This window comes from Sinocyclocheilus grahami, unplaced genomic scaffold (genome assembly GCF_001515645.1).
Source record: "Sinocyclocheilus grahami isolate Dianchi unplaced genomic scaffold, SAMN03320097.WGS_v1.1 scaffold615.1, whole genome shotgun sequence".
NCBI classification, from domain to species: domain Eukaryota; kingdom Metazoa; phylum Chordata; class Actinopteri; order Cypriniformes; family Cyprinidae; genus Sinocyclocheilus; species Sinocyclocheilus grahami.
Window position 1 is genome coordinate 191,786 of NW_015505794.1, and position 22,785 is coordinate 214,570.

Here is a 22,785-nt window from a genome sequence, read left to right on the forward strand (position 1 = left end):
TAATTATTCCTCTGAGTAATGCAGGTTATTAGCATTTAGACTCCAGTTTCTTTTTGGTTGCCAAGCAACATAGCAACTTACCACATTAACACAAAATTACAAAATCACAAGCGTTCATACACAGATTGTTTACCTTGGTCATTTTTGGCTTCAAATTTGAAGAATTTAGAAAATGTGAAAATTCAAACATTTCACATTTGTGTTTTAGCATGTTATCCATTCATACTGATATATCTTTATAGCATTTATACTGATGTAGCTTTATAGCCTTTTATAGCTTTTAATGTGGAGGCTTTTTTGTTTTTAACTCAAGTGTGGTAATGTGAAGCAGTGGTTTCTGCATGGATGTCATCTTCATTCATTATACATAATCTTGTTTCTGGATTCATGACTTTTACACAATTTAGATCAGACACACAATCCAGAGTACACAGCGACAAGTGAAAACATGTAAACCTTCAATTAGCCAGAGATATACAAAAGACTAGAGAACACTGGGAGGATAAAGCCACTGAAGCCCCTAAGCAAATAGCCTTGGTCTGTAAGTTGTGCTTTCGGCACTGACATAGATGCGAGTTACGGTTCACCAGGCTTTCATTCGCCCTCTTTCTATCCTTTTTTTTTTTTTAACCACAGCTCATCTAATCTACAGCCTGGAATGACAATAATCAAGCCACAGAAAACACTGCGACTGCGCTGCTGGTTTATAGCGGGTTTGAAAGGATCTATTCACAAACATACACATAAAAAAACACATGCAGGGTTAAACACAGACATAAGGCAATATAGATGACAAACACACCAATGAGACTGCCTCCCGCTTTCCAGGACGCACACATACTGGCTCTTTTCCACTGTGTGGTACGACTCGGCTCGGCACGGTTTGCATTTCCACTAGGGATGGGCATATCGATCCTAAGTATCGATATATCGATACTGACGCGAGTATCGTCGAGGTGGTACTAAAAAAAGCCATTTTCCAAACCCAGTGGAAAACCCCCAAAAAGTGAACCGTACCGAGCCGTACCGTGCCATACCATGCAGTGGAAAAGCATCATCATCCTGCATCAGGAGGCAGACGGGCACTGTGGAGGCGCTCCCTGGCCTAGATACTATTCAGAGCACTCTGATCCTCTGCTAGAGGAGACGCCATCCCTCAAACTGAAGGAGGAGGAAAAAGGAGCTCTCTTTCACTGTCACCCTCCGTACTCATCTCCTTTTCATTCCTTTTTATTCTCTCTCCCTCCTTCAGCGGAGACTGATGAGTCTGTCCGCTGTCTCTGATAATAGGCTCTCTGCTCTAACACACTGCCGCAGGCTCATGTGGGTTATTACCTCTGAGCTCAACACACTGTTTTTGTGCCTCTGACGCTTGGGATGAAAACAAGGGGAACAGAACCTCTAATTAATCTTTGTTTTGGGTGAGCAACACCTTTCAAAAAATGGCCATATTTCTTACTACAATGAATTAAACCTTCTGAGGCGATCAAAGCTGTTTTCTGTTGGCATAATAATTTTGACCGTTAAAAATACATGCTAATTGATCCAATGACGGACACCAGCAAGTTGCACGACCTTCATACCAGCACCGTAACATTACTTGAACACTGGATTCAAGCCTGTTCTTAAATGTTACACTTGTGTTTTGAGGTAGTGCTTGCTTTAATTTTCCATGGTTACTGGAGGAGGCAATGCTTCAAACCTCAGATGATTCCCTACAGGCTCCTTCATTCCTACACGGTCATTACTGCTACAGAGCTTTTTTGTAGCGTGCAGAACACAGAGCTGCTCCATGTAAACAGTAATGGACTGGCTCTTGGTTATGGAGCAGAAGGGGCTAGAAAGGAAACAAAAGTAGGGGACTGCTACGAACTCCTTTGCTTTTGTGCTGCCACAGACATTGAGAATTTCATCTCAACTCACAGACAACCCAATTTTTCCACCTGCCACAGAAGATTACGGTATGAATGTGCCTCTTTGCGGTGCTACAAAAACAGGGGGTCCTTTGAATGCACACACAAAACAAGGTCTGCATGTTTTAAAAGCTTTCACCAGAAAAGAGTCGAAAGTGGTTTAATCTTGAATGCTGATCAATGACTTTGCAAAGAGTGAAAGCTTACTGTAGAATGCTCTCTGTTTTTGAGCAAGTGAAGTGAGCAATGGTTGGTTTACACCAAGGGTCACCAGACTTGGTCCTGGAGGGCCAGTGTCCTACAGAGTACAGCTCCAACCCTAATCAAACATACCTGAACCAGCTAATTAAGGTCTTACTAGGCATAGAAACTCACAGGTAGGTGTTTTGAGGCAAGTTGGAGCTAAACTCTGCAGGACAAGTTTGGTGACCCCTGGTTTACAATGCTTGTCATTGGTTATGCCGACGTACACTCACACATGCAAAAAAAAAAACAGATTCGGCCTGATTGGAATTAGTTTAATATTAATTTAATTAAAAAATTCTTCCACTTTGTTTGGCATTAGTATCCTGTGAAGCACTGCGAAATGCTTCACCGTCTTCAGTGAATAGTAATGAAGTTGTGGTTTGGAAGGCATTCTTTATACTCAAGTATTGATCAGACTGACCTCATTTTCAATACTTCCTTAAGAAGTGATTACTTCATTACCCAGTCTCATTATAAAAGAATATAGAAGAGCGAATGGCACTGAGCGACTCTCTATTCTCTTCAGAGAGCATCACAAACTTTGTATTATGGTGGTGTTAGCCTGATGTGATCCAAGAACTGGAGTGAGACTGGGATCAGAGTTCTGCTCTATCAGTGTGATGGCTCAAACAGGGCACTTAACCCCATCTGCTGAAGGACGATCCTTGCAAAGAGATAGAGAGGTGGAGAGAAGAGTGTGCCAGCAGGAAATGGTTGAAAGTAATCTGTCAGGGCAGTGAAACAGTGATGGATCACTGACACAGCGGAGAGAAAAATGCAGTTTCTGGACAGTAAAAGGCCTCTGAAGGACACAACCGAGACCACCATAATCAGCTTTTTCCTGTCAAGGAGTGTCATCTCGGAGTTCATTTTAAAATGCTTGTCATTTAGGTTCCTTAACAAAAAATTTAATGATTTTGCTTTAATTTGGTTTTGCTTTTCCTCATTGACATTCACCAGAAAACACATGGGATTCTGAGAGCAAAATTATTCTCCATTACATTTAAGGTCATCAAATCAGCTCTTGTGATTCAGTTCTTGGCTGAATCAATCCCACTTTCATTTGCTTAATGTATAGTCCATTGAGGGTGCATTACTCACTAAGAACCAGACGTAGATCATTCGAGCCTGGCTTCCAGGAAACTCCTCTCGGACTGCACTAAATGACTATTAAAGGCCACTAACAAGTTGTGTTAGAAATGAGTCAGGTCGCTTTGCCTCTCACTTCTCCCAGTGTGCCACAATTAAGTGCTACTTTAATGTGACATGTATTTAGGTGAATCTTGATGATGAGGGAGAAAGTAACTGTGTGAGACACATTAGGAGAGCCAGTTATGAGTAGTCCCAGGCACAATCTGCTAATTTTTCTCGCATTTTCTGCTCTAATTATGAGGGAAAAACCAACAGAATGGATTTAAACATTGTAAAATGGCCAACGGAGCTAAGAATACTAGATTTTTATTGGTAGCTGAATACATACTGATGACAGTGTGGACTGAAAGAACAGTCCATACAACTTAAGACAACCTAACCTATTGAACACCAGCTATTAACATTCATCTCAGGTGGACCAAAATAAAGTTTCAGTAACTAAACTTGGTTAAATGAACTTGGTATGCTCTTCAGTGTGTTGTGTTTTTTGACAAATTCAACCAGTCATGGTGAAGTTCTTTGGTAACAAGTTGCCTCTCGATATTTTAGCCAAATCAGTGTTGCATATTGCAACTCTAGCATAATTTTTGGTGAAGTGTGTTAACACTGTTGACATGTTTACCTCTTTTTATCTATCCACATTATGTGCATGACATAATGTGGAAACAGTCAAAACGCATCTTTAAAGTCAAATAAACAAATGATCCAGAAGCAAGAAATCTTTTTTGGAGGGGTTTCATTCGAATAAATTTATTTTTTTTGCCAAACCTTTGGTGCATCACTATTGCACTTTTGATGCATGTTTAAAGACACAAGTTAATACCAGGTGTAAACTGCATTTACTTGTGTTTGAGCACCTCTGTATAGCTTTACTAAGCAACCATTATCAGAGAAGATCGATCCAAAGTGAAGAGGTGTAACCATTACCACATAACTCACCTTCCACTCCACTGATGCACTTGACTCTGTCACGCACCTCCACGTTATACCCCTCAAAAGACATGAAGACTCCGCTGGGATGGTACGGCTCTCTCTGGGCGTATACTTTGGAGTAACTGTGCGAAAACTCGAATCGATCGTAGCCGTCGTACTGTACCACCTTGCCGTACACCTCAAAGTACTTCTCCATCCAGGTGAAGGGCAGGTATACCTCACTGCCTTCTCGGTGGCCCTTAATGGTGGCATCGTCATTGATCAGGCAGTCGATCTCTTCGTAGCGCACTCCGCCGACCACAGGTGGAGGTTCTGGGGGCTGGGGCTGCTGCGGATGGCTGTCTATTTTTGGGCTGGGAGGGGGCTGGGGGTGCCGGGGCAGGAAGCGCAGCGCTTTCTCGCTCGTACACTTGTTCCACAGAACGACCGTGAGCAGAGAGAGGAGAGCGCAGATCACTATCAAGGTCTTGTAGTGAACACGGGCTGCCAGACAACGCATCATCACTGCTTACCTATGACACAAACACACAAACATACATTAAAATGCATTCTATGAAAGACCTATTGGCTGATCTGAAATAACAGGCAAACATGCAATTACATATTTATACTCCCCACACTACACCAGTGACATTTCAGATCTAAGCTGTCGAGTAATCAGTAATCCAGTCAGAGGAAATTTTATGCATACCTACATGGAATTAATCAGAGTTTAAAAGGCCTAATCAATATTTTTCCCTCTGCATGAATAATCAAACGCAGCATTAGAGAAATTCAATATCTGTCTGGGTGACTGTGTACACTGTTTTGCATATTGCTTCTAAAACTCATAGCAGCAGAGGAAAAGCAATTTTTTTTTGTTCAACTACATATTTATCGTTAGTGGTATAACGTGGCATTTGAGCAAAAAACAAGCACAATGGAGCCTGTTTATGGATTTACTGAAACAGGAAAATTTATTTTTGCATGTTACTTATATTATGTTAGCATTATTTACACTATTATAGTATTTCTTTTGAAATAGCTTTTATTTTCATATTTTTAGTTTTCATTTTAATTTTAGTTTAGGTTTTAGTCATTTTGTTGTGCTTTTGTCATTTTATTAGTTTTTAGTTTTTTTATTTTCCAAGTAATTTTTCAGTAATTTTTATGTTATTTTTATTTAGCTTAGACTAGGTTTGTAACGGTATGAGATTTTCACAGTATGATAATCGTCTCAGAAAATATCAGTTTCACGGTTTCATGGTATATATATATTAAACAATCATTCTTATCAGTAACAATTACTCTTAAAAGAATAAGAACAAGTTATTTGAGTGAACAAATTATTATTTAATAATTACATAAATGTAATAATTATATTATTTAATAATTATATAAATTATCACAACAAACGTGAAACCATTTTAATGAAAATATTGATGTCTCCCTTCGGAAAAACGTTAAAAATTCATTAAAAAAAACGATTAAAAAATAAAGCTATACACCTTATATATATCTATATCACACTTTAACATTTTAATGAATGATTCAAAATGTTATCAAAAGAAAATTGTACAGCTTTTATTTTGGCAAAGTTCTTCACAACAGAGGTATACTAAGTTAAAACATGGACAAACATGACAGTCCTTAAAAATAATGTTTAAATAAATTCATTATTATAAAGAATATTATTGTTGTTATTATAACTTTGAAGTACATTGGACAATGCTAATATATTTGTCATAATTTCAAGTTAAATCAAACTTATATTTTGATGGGTTGTAGCAGACCTTTGAGTTTCAGAGTGTATTTGACAATGGTTTTTCTCAAATAAAACTAGGAAATGTTTAAGTTTTCTCTCAGAGCAGCTCTGCTGATGTTCATGTTTATGTAGACTCAGAAAACACCATTAGTGTCATGCGTAATTTCAATGTGTAGTAGATAAAACGGCACCACCCAGAGACATGCAGAAACAAGCAGATTATTTATATAGCAGTCTCTTCGCACTTCACAGACACATATCATACCTACTTTTGACTTATCCATCCATCAGAGTGCGCGTTTTACGTGACATCCTCGTTCTACAGTAAAGTCCATGTTCACAACTGCACTGATTCCCTCTGCATCACGGAAATCATACGGCCTTAATTTTTTACTTTTTATAAATGTGACACACCTTCATCTGCATGGAGGGATGGTGTCCGCAAATATGAGCGAACATGTTAGATGTATTGCCTGCTTTTGCAGCCACTTTGCGTCCACATTTCTTGCAAATTGGATTCATCCTCAAGGACAACCCCGCGTTCGTTTTTTTATATCCAAAGTATTCCCATACTGCAGATTTTAACTTTTTTTCGGTGGGGATGGAGATTAGATATAATTTCGGTCTCTGTCATTTTCTCCACTGTACGTGCATGTAAGCAGCCAAGCAAATGAAGAGTGAAGCAGCAGAGTGGAAATAAGTTGCATATATGCGGGTGAGGTTTTGTTTTCTTCATTAATGAAAAAAAAAAAACCTTAGCAAATGTGTATGATAACCATGTATGTTCAAACCGTGATAGACCGTCATACTGGTATATCGTTACAACCCTACTTTAGACAAGGCAACTTAAATTCTAATTTTGTTCTAATTTTGCACAAAAAAAAAATTTCATTAAATATTTAATGTCATTTTTATTTTATTTTACAAAGAAAATGACTATAATAGTTTTAGTTAACTAAAAACTTTGTTAAAACTGTGGGATTTAGTCAACGTTTCCATTGAAGAAAAACAATTTGGGAATAAAAATTGAGATGTCTGATATTCATCTTCTTGAAATTAACTATTCAGGTCACACAATTTTTTTAAACTGCCCATCTAGGAACTTATTTGGTTTCCACTACAGTTTATATGCACATGTTCTTACTAAGAAAAAAAAATCCACCAAAAAAAAAGCATAGAAGTTTTTTTTTTTGTGTGTGCACTTCGGAAACTTTAGTCTCATTTTGGTTTTTCCATTCATCATTTTTGATGCAATAGCTCAAACCCTGCATAAAAAATATGGATGCAAACCCTACTGGCAGTTTATGCAATGACTACTGTTCTTACAATAGTCATAAGCAAAACAGTAAAGACATATCTTTCCTCTTTTCACAAATCATATTCTGCTGAGCGGTTTCTGTACTAGGGAGAGAATCACATTAACTTTGTAAACTTAGCTCATAATGTGAAATCAGCAGCCTCTCACTCATATCGTCTCTTCTCTCTTTGGCATGTTATCTTCCTCGCAAAGAATAAAAATCAATAAGCAGAACAGCACTGCCTCTCACTACAGCTAATTACTGTGCTGGGTTTGGCATGGACAACACGCCAATGCCATCATTAGCAGTCCACACCACTGTGAATCTAAAGCGAAGTCTAAGGTCAACGGAGAACGAAAACGCATCAATCCATCAACCCAAACAAAGTGCCACATAGTGCCAAACACTCCATATTTAACGAACTGAGCGGAAAGGACCCAGGCATGATGAATGGTAGAGGTACGGACAATGCTAATATATTTGTCATAATTTCAAGTTAAATCAAACTTATATTTTGATGGGTTGTAGCAGACCTTTGAGTTTCAGAGTGTATTTGACAATGGTTTTTCTCAAATAAAACTAGGAAATGTTTAAGTTTTCTCTCAGAGCAGCTCTGCTGATGTTCATGTTTATGTAGACTCAGAAAACACCATTAGTGTCATGCGTAATTTCAATGTGTAGTAGATAAAACGGCACCACCCAGAGACATGCAGAAACAAGCAGATTATTTATATAGCAGTCTCTTCGCACTTCACAGACACATATCATACCTACTTTTGACTTATCCATCCATCAGAGTGCGCGTTTTACGTGACATCCTCGTTCTACAGTAAAGTCCATGTTCACAACTGCACTGATTCCCTCTGCATCACGGAAATCATACGGCCTTAATTTTTTACTTTTTATAAATGTGACACACCTTCATCTGCATGGAGGGATGGTGTCCGCAAATATGAGCGAACATGTTAGATGTATTGCCTGCTTTTGCAGCCACTTTGCGTCCACATTTCTTGCAAATTGGATTCATCCTCAAGGACAACCCCGCGTTCGTTTTTTTATATCCAAAGTATTCCCATACTGCAGATTTTAACTTTTTTTCGGTGGGGATGGAGATTAGATATAATTTCGGTCTCTGTCATTTTCTCCACTGTACGTGCATGTAAGCAGCCAAGCAAATGAAGAGTGAAGCAGCAGAGTGGAAATAAGTTGCATATATGCGGGTGAGGTTTTGTTTTCTTCATTAATGAAAAAAAAAAAACCTTAGCAAATGTGTATGATAACCATGTATGTTCAAACCGTGATAGACCGTCATACTGGTATATCGTTACAACCCTACTTTAGACAAGGCAACTTAAATTCTAATTTTGTTCTAATTTTGCACAAAAAAAAAATTTCATTAAATATTTAATGTCATTTTTATTTTATTTTACAAAGAAAATGACTATAATAGTTTTAGTTAACTAAAAACTTTGTTAAAACTGTGGGATTTAGTCAACGTTTCCATTGAAGAAAAACAATTTGGGAATAAAAATTGAGATGTCTGATATTCATCTTCTTGAAATTAACTATTCAGGTCACACAATTTTTTTAAACTGCCCATCTAGGAACTTATTTGGTTTCCACTACAGTTTATATGCACATGTTCTTACTAAGAAAAAAAAATCCACCAAAAAAAAAGCATAGAAGTTTTTTTTTTTGTGTGTGCACTTCGGAAACTTTAGTCTCATTTTGGTTTTTCCATTCATCATTTTTGATGCAATAGCTCAAACCCTGCATAAAAAATATGGATGCAAACCCTACTGGCAGTTTATGCAATGACTACTGTTCTTACAATAGTCATAAGCAAAACAGTAAAGACATATCTTTCCTCTTTTCACAAATCATATTCTGCTGAGCGGTTTCTGTACTAGGGAGAGAATCACATTAACTTTGTAAACTTAGCTCATAATGTGAAATCAGCAGCCTCTCACTCATATCGTCTCTTCTCTCTTTGGCATGTTATCTTCCTCGCAAAGAATAAAAATCAATAAGCAGAACAGCACTGCCTCTCACTACAGCTAATTACTGTGCTGGGTTTGGCATGGACAACACGCCAATGCCATCATTAGCAGTCCACACCACTGTGAATCTAAAGCGAAGTCTAAGGTCAACGGAGAACGAAAACGCATCAATCCATCAACCCAAACAAAGTGCCACATAGTGCCAAACACTCCATATTTAACGAACTGAGCGGAAAGGACCCAGGCATGATGAATGGTAGAGGTACGTACACGCCTTTAGCCTGCCCTACATATGTATTAGGTGGAAACCTGATTTCATACACTTCTGAAATATTCACTGCTACGGAAGATCAGGGCAATTCTTTCGAATCATTCTTTCTTCCAATCTTCCCGTTTAATCCTCTTTGCAGAGTTTGCACTTGTTTCACAGACCTGCGCTCCATCTCTTTCTAATCTCTCCCCCCTTTACTTCGTCTTCCCCATGTCGACTGTTCAGAGCATGCAGAGGAGAGCAGCGTCTGACTGCACCGTGAAAGATAAGCAGCTCATCTCGTTTGCAGAGGCTATAAATAATTTGATCTTTGTGGCTTTCGCAGGCTGAGTTCAGATGCCGTTACTCTGAGATTCAGGGACATGCTCGGAAAGTGCCATCTGAATCCTAACGTAGAGCACCTGATCAAGCCTCACTGATGGAGCATCTGGATCAGGCGGCCCACCGCAGTGCAGGGTGCATCTGTGTACAAGGATAATTTGCATTCAAATCCACTAATAGGCAAGAGATATGGCTGAGCTCTGTATAATCCAGAGATCAAACTAAAAACAGGAGGAACACGGATGTAATCCCTTCTCTGAACAAGTGGCACAGCGGACTTAAAGGAAGAGCACACTACATCCTAGAGAGCATCATACCATGCTAGATTTAAGAAAATGGCTTTTCGTAGAGAGGCTTACGGCTGGTAATAGGAGTCAGGGATGAAAGCGGTTTAACAATGTGCTGTCCCCACAGCTACAGCTGTGGCCGATCAGCTCCTATGAGGAAAGCAGGGTTCAGCTGACTCATTAAACTCAGTGCTCTCGAAAACTGAATTCAAAACAAGCACATCCATCTCAGTAGAGCTCTCCCCATCAGAATGCGCTTAGCGCTGTCTCAGTCACAGAGACGACCTGACGCTGGCCACGCCCCCTCTGCATCCTCATCACGTTGATTCATGAGCTGTTCTTTCATCTAATGCTGGCCGCTATCGATTCACCACATCTTCAGTTGTTTTCTGCTACCTGGATCAGGACCTAAACACCCACAGCTGCCCTGGCCAATCCAAACACAGCTGTATAACTATAATCTTGTCACTGTATCTCATACCATAATTAATCAAAGTAAGTGCTCATTCAAATAAAAAAAAATCTCTTAACATTACAAGACTCAAGACAGATAAATAAATAATTTAATTTAGATTTATAACATAGTTATGACTAAATTCACTATGTAATAAAAAATTATATATTCTGGTATAATATAATTAATTTATAGTTAACATTGTAATACTACTACTAATAATAATAATAAGCTCAAGGTCAATCAACAAGAAAATTACCACATTCAATTACATTCAAGTACATACATCTTAGGTATGTACATATATGCACAAATTTTTTGGCAACCGGAATTAATCCAATTCTGAATCCAACTCAAAGATCTGCAATGTGATTCACATATTTGTTTACATCTGCATCACATTTATTTCAAGCAAGACTTCAGCACATACATAAGTTGCTATGTTCAGAACAGGAGAAAGCCACAGTAATAATGTCACTGGAGCTACCGCGACTATAATTTTAGCAAATATTTAGTAAATAAATATTCAGGCTTATCAACTGACCAGCTTGTAAAACGTGACGTAAATAAACATCCGCATATTTGTATGATGTAACGCGTATGTAAAACATATGCATCATGGCTCTGCACATGAAATCTGAACAAGATATCTGAATCTGATAAAAAAAAAAATAGTCACATTCAGCTGTTTTTTTCCTTTTGACCAGATTATCACAGGTCTTCACTCTCCACACCCCTTTCAATCCATTCGAAAATCCATTCAGTTCGAGACCATTCGGATCAATTGTGGTGTTTACATGAAGGTTTTTCTATCTGAATGAACCATCAAGCTGCTATAAAAAACATTATTTGGGTGCCTGTAAACACAGCTGGCGTGTGCATGTTGGGGGGGGGGGGGGGGGGGTATTGTGAAAAAGGATATATTTTTAACCATGAATACCCATTCCTTAATAAAAAAAAACTCTTCCTTCTCTTGACCTCTTTGGCAGAAGTCCCACTCTCTTTTTCCACAATACTTTGATTCTGCATCATGTGTAAACAACATCAAGCAGTCCAGCCCACTGATAATATCTACCTAGTAGGGATGTAACGATTCACTCAACTCACGATTCGATTCACGATTTTGATTTCACGATCAAATTCACGATTTTTTTTATGTACAAAATGAGATTTAAGACAAATTATAAATTAAATGTGTCCTTTTATTATTGCTTGGACAAAATGCTGCACATTTCTTTATGAAATTGAAATATAACACTATAATAATAATATACTAATATAGCACTTGCATATTATTATTGCTCTTTTGTTGGTTTTGATTGCTTCTATTGTCCTCCTTTGTAAGTCGCTTTGGATAAAAGCGTTTGCTAAATGACAAAATTTTAATATAATGTAAATGTAAATAACAAAACTAAATAGACATTTTAAAACAAGCCCCAAATCAAATAAATAAGTAACACAAATTAAATAAATATCTTCATATAAACAAACTAAGGCTTTGTCTGTGCTCTTTCCATTTAAAATTAGAGGCAACTACTTCATTTTAATCATGATCCAAACAAAGATGCTGCATACATGCAACATGAGCAGTTTTTAATCTAAATAACATTGTATAATTTCAAAATTTGAAGCAAAAACAGAATGGTTTGACTTCAGTTTTGTGAAACTATACATAAAAATATCTGCATGAAGCGGACGAGCTGAATGAGACACAGATTCACTCTCTCCAGCAGGTGGCGCTTAAAGCATTTCCTTGGTTTCCGCTGTAAACAAAGCAGCGCTGCACATATGAACTTTAATATGCATTATACAGAGGCAAGATGAAAAGAAAAAATACCATCGAAACTTTTCTAAAGACAGTAAGTTCCCCTCAGACATGGATTCTTATAAACTCCTACCCCTAATTGAATCGCGATTTGTTTAGCATCTCAACCGATTTGAATCGTCACATATTTACATCGATTTTCAACCGGCTCTCGGTTAATCGTTACATCCCTACTACCTGGGCAAAAAAAACAGTGAAATATCTACTGGTTGATACGTCTACAGTCACAAAATATATTGTCTTACCGCCCAGCCCTAGGCCACACCTTCGCAGGCTGCTGTCCTCTGCTGGCACCTTGAGCTCAGGGAACAGTGGGAGGTATTGTTGACACATGAAAGGCTGTCAGTGAAGGGAGGACAGGGCTGGGCACAGGAGAGCAGGGTGCAATGAATACCAAGCTTTCAGCTCATTTGTCACCACAACCTACACAGACTTGCTCCCGAGACTGCACGCCTGTCCTCCCCACTCAGGCCTGCCACAGGCTCTTCATGCAACACCAGACAATGCCGAGAGGAGCCGGAGCCCCATTAGTGATTTTTTTTTTTTAAATATGGCACAGCTTATAATGTGTGCGTTACGGTAATCACAATTAATTCTACTAAAGAGAATTAAAGCTTTAAATATTGGCTTTAGAATTAAGAAAATCTTGCCAAACAAAGTGACAAATCTAACCACAGGGTATTTACTAATGTGCATGTTTAATCCACTAGGAAAGTTCTGTCAAACCTAAAACGTTTTGTGACAAGGGTTTGGCAGTGAAGGAAACAGATAGAGAATCTGAGACCTATTTAAGGAAACTTAATAAAGGTTAAATGGTATCCAACCACATTTTGAAATGCCACAGGGAAAAGGATTTCCTGCTCTATTACACAACATATTAATCACAGAATACCTCAAATATGAGCCTTTGTGCTGGCTCGTACATCTCAAGCCAAACACAGGAATGAAACAAGTCTCCTGAGGTAAGATTCTGATCATATACAATATGGCTTCTGGAAAAGAAGAGCAAGACTTAGAAGGGCAGTTATGCCCATGTTGAGGTCTTTTATCACTCATTGGTTGGCTGGAACCGTAGACGGCCATATGCCAACTGCAAGCAAACAGCTGCACAAAATTTTTAGCATAACAGAAATCACTGGCTAAATTTGTGGTCAGAACACAACCCTGGATCACGGCGACCCAACTGAGCATTCAACAGCTGACAGAAGATCATTCGACTAAGAAACAGAAAAAAATGTGATGGTTCTCATATCAACTAAAGCTGCAATAATTTTCAGACTATCCCCTTCAACATTGTATTTCATTTTCCCCCATTCACAGGGCCATGGTTAGCAGAAAACTTTCAATAAAGTTGCATCAGAGGTGGTTAAAGTTTCCATTTTGATTAAAAAATATGAAACCATTTCATAATAATGTAGTAGAGTCATGAATCTAGTACAATAATGTTTATTGCAGTCCATAAGCATGATCAAATGATCTAATTTTGGACATTTAAGTGTGCTTACACTGTAAAATGAGAAATATTGCAATATCATGCATATTATTACATTATATTTAACATTCTTGAGCAATTCACTGCTAAAGTTGCTTCATGGTGCAATGGTCAGGATCAGGTGTTGGCATGCTCTTTCCAGTCGAGGACATAGTCTGACCTGCCAACAACAGCAGAAATAGTACAAGTCCAGTGCCAAGGAGAAGTGTTACCCTCTGGGCAGCACTGAGAAGTGAGTCATGTGCTTGAGCTCAGGTGTGTCAGATCTAACTAAACTCTGAACATTTCCACTCCTCTGAACTGCTGATCAGCCTGGGGATGAATCAAGGGCAATCAGCAGCTTCAAAAGGAGCTTATTACTGATGCCAGACCTGGAAGCTAAAGGATGGGTGCGGATAAATGAAAGAAGTAAACCAATGAAACAAAAACACACCAATTCCCTCTGTTCCGGTGTGAAACAGCTACATTATTAGACTCATTAGAGAAAAAGATATTGCCAGAGGGACATCACAGGGATTCCCACCATGTAACAGATGCAGCCCATAATAAGCACAGTTGACAGGCTAATAATAATGCACTGGATGTAATTTAGTCTAATTCTCATTAGAAAGGGAGTAGGGGAGAACTCCCGTATCAACAAAACAGCAGTTATTGAGGACACGCACACATGAACGAACACACGCACAGTAACTGTGGTCAAGACTTAAAATTAGCCCTTCATTTTGGTGTAATATCAGGAGAGTAAGCCTCAAACCCAACCAATCAGATGTACTAGAACTGAACCTCTTTGCAGGTTTGATCTGATATTAGACTGAGGTACAGTGCTATTTACTCTCCCACTAATATGCAAATCCAGTTTATAGCTGGAAAGGCAAGATGATCAAAGAGCAGATGTTGCAAAGACCTCCTTCTGGCTGTGATTCATGATCTAATCAACACACCTGTTTCATCAATAGCACCATGAAGGCCCTAGAAAAACAACTTTGGCTTCTACATGAATGCAATTAACCACAGCATATCCAGAAGTAGCACTAAAGACAGCTGGAAAGAGTGGTGTATAATCCATGAAGACACCTGACTAATAAGAGAAAGATTTCACTAAGGCGGCTTAAAAAACATTATTCCCTTTGTTTACTCTTAGTACACAAACTATAGGTTTTCAAAACTGGGGTCACCAGAAATGTGGAAATTAACAATATTCAAATTAGTTCAAATTAATAGATTATTCATACAGTATTTATTACAGATTATTAAAGATATTCCCAGAATGAGTCCATTGCGACATATTATGACACATTATTTAGTATCTTTCAAAAATAAAAATAAAACAAAAATCAAAATTACTGGTCAATGGTCTATCTAAACTAGACTGTGTGATAAACCTGTGTTTATATTCATATCTCTTCTTGCAGTGGGTGAACAGAGAAATTGCTTTGAAGGTAATGCCCCTCATCCAATTCATCAGCAGTCAGGGGATTAGAGCTGTTATATTACCAAAAAGCTTACGATCTTACGGCCAACGGGGGGATTAAACACTACTCGTAAAATGAAGACAGGAGAAGCAAACCATCTGACAGGGCCATTATGACCCCCCCCACCCCCCACACCCCACATGCACACACACCCCCTACACACACATAAACACCACTAGCAAACATACTGCAGTCACTCTTACACTTATCCTAACCAGATGCGATGCAACGCAATGTGGTGAATACCAATGGCAATGAAGACTGGATATAGGCTGGATACAGCCAGCTTGCATCCATCAGCGCAGAGACTGCAACCTCCAGTGATTTAATCTGTCAGTGTGAACAGGGCTTTATGGGTGGAAAGAGGCTGATCATCAGATCAAGCTAGAGTCAGATGGAGCGTGTAAGACAAGACAGAATGACATTCATAAGAGTCTGGCATGGATGATTTGACAAGATATGAGGCTTAAACTTAAATCAGACCACACTGTCCCATTTACACACACCTAATAGTCTGACCGTAGTACTGACTGACTAATGAGGAGGTATAAAAGTTATTTTCTCCACTGACTCATGGCTAAATCTAGCTTTACTTCATTTGTGCAAAGTGCCTTATGTAGCTTAGATCTGTAATATATAAATGAAGCTCTCAGTAAATTAGTATCTGGGATTTGTCTATATTAAAACAAAGACAGTCAAAAATATTTTGTAAGAAATTAATACCTTCAGCAAGGACACATTCATCAAAAGTGACAGTTATATTTATAAAGTTACAAAAGGTTTCTATTTCAAATAAATGCTGTTCTTTTGAGCTTTCTATTGAAAGAATCCTGAATCCTGTCAGCACAACTGTTATCAACACTGATAATAAGAAATATTTACAAAATCAACAAAGTAGAACGATTTTATGTGACCCTGAAGACTAGTTCAGTAATGGCTTGTTTTAAGCTTTGCCATGAAAGGAATAAATTACATTTTATTCAGTAGAAACAGTAGAAGTTTTCAACACAGGCCTGGAATGGCTAATCGGGAGGACCGGCAGAATTCCCGGTGGGCCGGTCTGTTTTTTGGCCGCGAGGGCCGATGTTGTCATGCCACTGGGGCTGAGATATGGATTCTGTCCTAGGCTGCCTGCACTCACAGCAGAGTTGCTCAGAGTTTACAGATTACTTTTTTTTTTTTTTTGTATGACATTAAAATTATTTTTAGAATAATTGCACATAAATAGGTTAAGCAAAACAAATGTGATTATATCTGAAAACTTTTTAGGCAGACATTACGGTAGAGTACAAATATTTTGAGCTTCCCTTATACTGTCCCTTATTTTCTTATAAAGAATCATAATTGTCCCTTATTTTCCATTTCTGAAGTTAATTGGCAACCCTAATGATGACGTAATGATGTTTTGACTCCCACGACAGAGGCACCTTGCTAAAAAAACATCAGTTGTTGAAGATATGCGAGCAAAAATACAATGAATTACAAGGCTGTAGGGAACAGTTCACTATTGCAGACGTAGGCCTATATACTGAGGTTTTAATTACATTATTTAAATAGGCCTATAGTCAGTCGTGAACTAAAGTGGGCCGGTCTAAGGCATGAAACTTCAGGGCTGAAAATGAGTCCCACCCTGTTTCAACATAACTAAATATAGGGCTGTGCGATATGGACAAAAAAAAACCTATCGCGATTTCTTTGATCAATATTGCGATTTCGATTTTAATCACGGTTTTGACACACACAGACATGCTTTACAGTCATTAATGCATTCAGTGTGAATTTGAAACATATTTCCAAAGGAAAACCAATTAGAGCTTTATCAAAAAGCTGTAACATGTCTCTAGAACAGACATAAGGCAAAATAATCACCAAGTAAAGGTGTAACAAAATGTCTCTAGAATCGACATATGGCAGAAAAAAAAAATCCTGTGTCCAGGGATTTCTTTTTGCCATGCATTGGTCATAGAGCTCTTTGTGGCATTGCCTCAGATGTTGAACTAGATTTGTTGCGCCAAGTTCACACGTACTCCGTCTGCAGTGCGTATACAGTATGTGTATGCGGTGCAGAAGCAGCACGGACTCATTTTGCTTTCGCACAGGACGCGTTTGCAGTCCGCTCCTGATCCACGGCTGTTTACCACAAACACAACATTTATCCATTATTTTGATTTCAAATCCAAACGTTGTTTCTGAAAATGCTTTTTCAGCATTGTGATTCTCTTTTATCACAGTACAGTAATATAATCTTTCATAGACATATTCACATTTGAACTCAATAAATATAACTTTGTTTAACTACCACCAGGAGTGCCATCTATTATTGCCTTGTTTATCTAAAAGTGCACTTTCCCTTGTTTTAAATCTAGCCAAAAAGCCATGTGTTGACTGTTGACTGTGAAACAGTAGACTTTAATTATATGCATTTATGGTGTAATTACTAAATTTCCGTGTCAATCCATGTAAATTTTTGCCGCGAATAATACGCTGTCACTTTAATTCAGCGGGTGCAGCACAGCAGAAATAGACTTGCACCTGTGTCGAGCTCGTCTGTCCTCAGTCGAGTATCCACCTTTTTCTTGTCGTAAAAATGGGCGCGGCCATTTGTAAATTATATGGGTCTGGCTTCCGGTCTCATCTGCATCCACTCCGTCCAGCTATTTTTAGCTGAACAAAACAGTTCGTTTTGCTGCTTGATATTGAAAGTTGGTGTGTCTTATCATATTATTTTAATGTATTATCTGAAATTATGAACACACTGGTTTGTAGTGCAAACAGTTTTACCGTTTACTGCACGTTGTTATTCTCCTCGTTATTTACCTATAGCGGCTAATGAACCGGAAGTCTCACCCATAGGCTTACTTCCGCGTTGAAGAAAAAGGTGGATACTTTGAAAGCTGTGCGGACACAGCTGTGCGCGAGACGGAACGGAACGCAGAGAGTGAAGTATACCCGGGCCTATAGACTCTGTGCTGAAACGATCACAGCATAACTGCTGCAGACGCACCACTCCTGGAGCGCACTGCCGGACCGCAATCCACAAAAGGTGTGAACGCTCTGATCCGTTAACATGGGCGTGGAAAAAATACGCGCCACAGACGGAGTGTGTGAACTAGTGTTGGGTCGTTCTTGAACGAATCTTTAATGTGACTCGGGAGGAACGAGTCGTCTCGGGGAGTGAATCGTTCAGTCGCGCATGCGCAACATCCTATAGGTTCTGTACTGGAATTAGTCAAGTAGTTCACATGGCTCGAGTCTTCAGGTTTTTCTGAGTCGTTCGTTCATCACGTGACAGCCCCATAAGTTTAACCAATGCAGTCTGAGCCGGAAAGAGAATTGAACAATGTTCATCTCTCGAGTCTTCGGGTTTTTCGAGTCACTCGTTCATCACGTGACAGACCCATAAGTTTAACCAATGCAGTCTGAGCCGGAAAGAGAATTGAACAATGTTCATCTCTCGAGTCTTCGGGTTTTTCGAGTCACTCGTTCATCACGTGACAGACCCATAAGCTTACCCTATGCAGTCTGAGCCGGAAAGAGACTTAATAATAATAACCAACTCTTTATTACCGTTATTACAACATTCAGTGTTATAAAAAATAACCATCATGACAGAAATTCACACATTTATAAACTGTAAGAAGTAAAAAGCTACAATTTGAGACCAGAAACACATCATGTAACAGTAAGAGTAAATAATAATTATAATAATGATGATAATAATAATAATAACTATGCACCCGTTTGTAAGGAAGCTTGTAAATTAACTAATTTCTCTATCCAATGCTGTCACGTCACGTGACAAAAGAACGAACGATTCGAAAGACTTGAGAGATGAACTAATCAATTCTTAATCAGAATGTGCTGCGTGGGTAAAAATCTGTCTTTATTAAAAACTGGTTTGACAAAGGTGTAATTTTTGTTTTAGATTTGTTAAAAAAGGATGGTAACTTCTATTCCTATTCTGAATGTTCAGAAATCTTTGAAGTGGATACCTCACCTAGAGTGTATGAATGGGTTATTAATTCTATTTCACCTAAACTGTTACATTCGGTTAGGGATTGTTACAGATCTTCAAAATGTAAAATGCCAAAAATTAGTATTGGAGGTCTGGAGCTTTCTAATGTTAAATGTAACAATTTCTGGATTAGAAAAATCCTTAAGAAGTTTAGTTGTCATCCTAAAGCATTTTATAAGTGGAAAATAAATTACCCTTTTCTTTCTACTATTAAAATATGGGCCGGTATTAACAAGTTTCTGTTACCTAACAAGATGAAATAACTTTACTATAAGATTCTTCATATGTACCATCCCTGTAATTCTTTACTCTCAAAATTTAAGTTAGACATCTCTTCACAATGCACATTCTGTAATTCTAATTTGTAAACAATATCACACTTATTTTTTGAATGCGAGTATGCAAACATGCACTGGTTCGGATAGCATTCTGCGTGAAGTCGGGGGTGCGGAAAATTGTGCTATAAAGCAATTTAGAAATCGCGATTTTATGACGATTTCGATTAATCGCACAACCCTAGATGAAACACGTACAGTCGCTGGCTGCTAACTTCAGGTTGGTAAATAACAGCATTGGTACTTGTTTCTTACCCAGCTCCAATCACCAGTGAACATCTGACTGTGCCGTCATTGTGCTTTATGCCACAGTTTCGATCCTCTGCTCCGGTTCATTTAGAGATCTGTTTCACGAAATAGTCTGTCATACCTGAAACAGAGGATACAGAAACAGCAATGAGTACCTCCAGCTGAGCTGTGTGAACATAAAAATCACACTGATATTATATCATACACTGAAAGAATTTTGAAAGAAACATTTTTCCTTGTATTCAAGAAACTTATAACCTACTCCTTGAAGGAGCTCACTAAAAATATTTTCTTCAACCTGAGGACTAAGTCATCACTGTGTCCTTATCTCTTCTGAGGTGGTGGCCCAATTTCAGATATCATCTTTTAACACCAGCTAAGCCTGTTTACTGGTTGCCCGTTTGCCTCGTTGATGGCATATCCCATTGCTGACAAACATCTGATTGAAAACAGCTTTAACGGCTTCCACAGGAGGACAAGTTATTCAAACCGCAGATTAAATGTACTATCAAATATCATCTGATGGTATTGGCGGTTGTTCGAGTTGACTGCTTGGTCGAACGAATGGCAAAGGCAGCATTGTTGTAGGATGTTAAGATGAGATCAACTCCAAGCTAATTAGGCAGTTATCCATAAATGAAATCTGTCATGAGTGCAAATGAAACTGGCACAACACATTTGGGCAAGGCGTTAAGTACACTTTCACGTCAAGGAACACTGACTTACAGGCTTTAAATAGACCATAAATGATGGAGAAGAAACAAATACATATTAGTAATTGCATTCATGATGAATTTACAGGCTAGTCGACAGCCCGGTCGTTAATGTATAGTGACGATCCATCAGCCGCAGTGTGTGGAGAGTGACTGCAACTCTTCACCCCACAATTAATCTCCGCCATAACAGTCTTCCAGCACCCGAGGAAAGACTTGTTAAATTAAAAACTGCAGTAAATCACACCGTAAAAAGAGTATTGATCTTTTTTTATAAAATGGGAATATTGACGAAGCACTTAAATCAGGTATTTGCTAGTTTATAACATTCTGTCAGTATACATGCCTCATTGACAAGGCTACCATTCGTCACAGTGTAACAATGTTATGGCGTATAAAAAGAATAGGTATACCAGGAATGTTTAGACAGGTATAGATAATTTATGATGATTCAGCCAAGAAGAGCTTTAAAAGGCAACATAAGCAACAACACACTATTTGATTAATCCTTTTTGTAAAATGTATTTCATGCTTTTCATTGCATGTCTACTTAATAAAAAGTCACAGAAGCTGATCTTCAGGATGCCTGTCTGAGAGTCACAGCAGCAAAATCTCAGCGTGTCAGTGCTAGTTAACACCTCATTTACGTGTGGCTGTCTGCAGGGCATTGTCGGCAGTTACGATTAAAAGCCTCGTCTTTTATGCCTGCTTCTCACCCAAATCACAGAAGCTCAAAGATGAAATCCCAGCAATTTAGTACTTCCTTCAGGTCATACTCTCCTCTCATGGACTAGAAAAGAAGGAGGGCTGCAGAGAAAAGAAGCGTGAGATTAAATAGTCTTTTCAAATCACCCCAGCGGCCATCAAGTATCAATGAGAACTTGAGCAAAGCTCACCATGCCGGTTACTTTTCTCAAGCTACTAATGCAACGTCCAATAAGCGAACCGATCATTCTTTTGAGCATAATCTTTACAATGAACAAGGTCATAAAACCAGTCTTTTCAGGGACTTTGTAGAAAACGAAGTGTTTGAGAGAGGCGGGGCATATAGGACCTACAATAATGTACAGTATTTGAAAAATGTGTTTTTTCAACATTAAAGCATGTCAACATATTCTGTTACACCAAATACACAAAATAATGATCTTTAAAAAATCATCATATGACCCCTTTAAAGTTCATAAGTGCAGCGCTGCTTTGTTTACAGCGGAAACGCTTTAAGCGCCACCTGCTGGCAGAGAGTGAATCTTATTATAGTGTTATAATTCAATTTCACAAAGAAACGTACAGTATTTTGTCCAAGCAATAATAAAAGGACACATTTAATTTATAATTTGCCTTAAATCTCATTTTGTAAAAAAAAAAAATAGTGAATCGAATCGTGAAATCAAAATCGTGAATTGAATCGTGAGTTGAGTGAATCGTTACATCCCTACAGTATACACAAATGTGTTTATCATTTATGTTTCCCAAGATATGGATGGGCAAAAAAACAGTCAAAGTGAATGATGTACAGGTTGTCCACCGTGCCCATGCGGTGCGTCTAATGTTCGCCATACACCAAATAAGGACGTACTTTAGCTAAAAGCCCCAGAGGGTTAGTTAATGTTCAGTGCACATGCCATATGCTTGAGAGAGAGAGAGAGAGAGAGAGAGAGAGAGAGAGAGAGAGATGCACTCCGCTTGTTAATGTGGCAGCTCCTTCAGGACACTTCTCACACTGGAATGTGCGTATGAACTGAGGTCCTTCTAAACCCATCCTCCATCACACATCTGCATGCACACACATACACACTCTTATGAATGGAGGCAATTAAAAAGCTAATCGAATTAGTCTGAAACAAATCTCTAAAGAAGAGAGTGGAGTTTCAAAGACTAAGGGGAGAGGAGGAGATTTTGAAGAAGAGTTGAGATGGTGGGGGCAGGGGAAAAAAAGAATTTGACGTTGAAGAGTTCATTCTCAACAATACACAACAGAGAAGATTTTTCAATTTTCCTTTTAGACAGAATAAACTAACACCAACACACTTCATGCTGCAATGTGTGGGTAATTTCCCAAACATAA

At 38.5% G+C, this 22,785-nt stretch overlaps 1 protein-coding gene across 1 annotated transcript in view; it reads right to left on the bottom strand.

The window, feature by feature from the left end:
- LOC107557703 (D-glucuronyl C5-epimerase-like) overlaps positions 1–22,785 on the bottom strand; it is a 56,112-nt gene that overhangs the window by 8,052 nt on the left and 25,275 nt on the right. The window contains exons 2-3 of the mRNA XM_016241212.1: positions 20,014–20,128; positions 4,251–4,756 (exon numbers count right to left, since the gene is read on the bottom strand). Coding sequence (XP_016096698.1) covers positions 4,251–4,746 — 496 coding nt within the window. The 5' untranslated portion in view covers positions 4,747–4,756; positions 20,014–20,128. The remainder of the gene's footprint in view (positions 1–4,250; positions 4,757–20,013; positions 20,129–22,785) is intronic.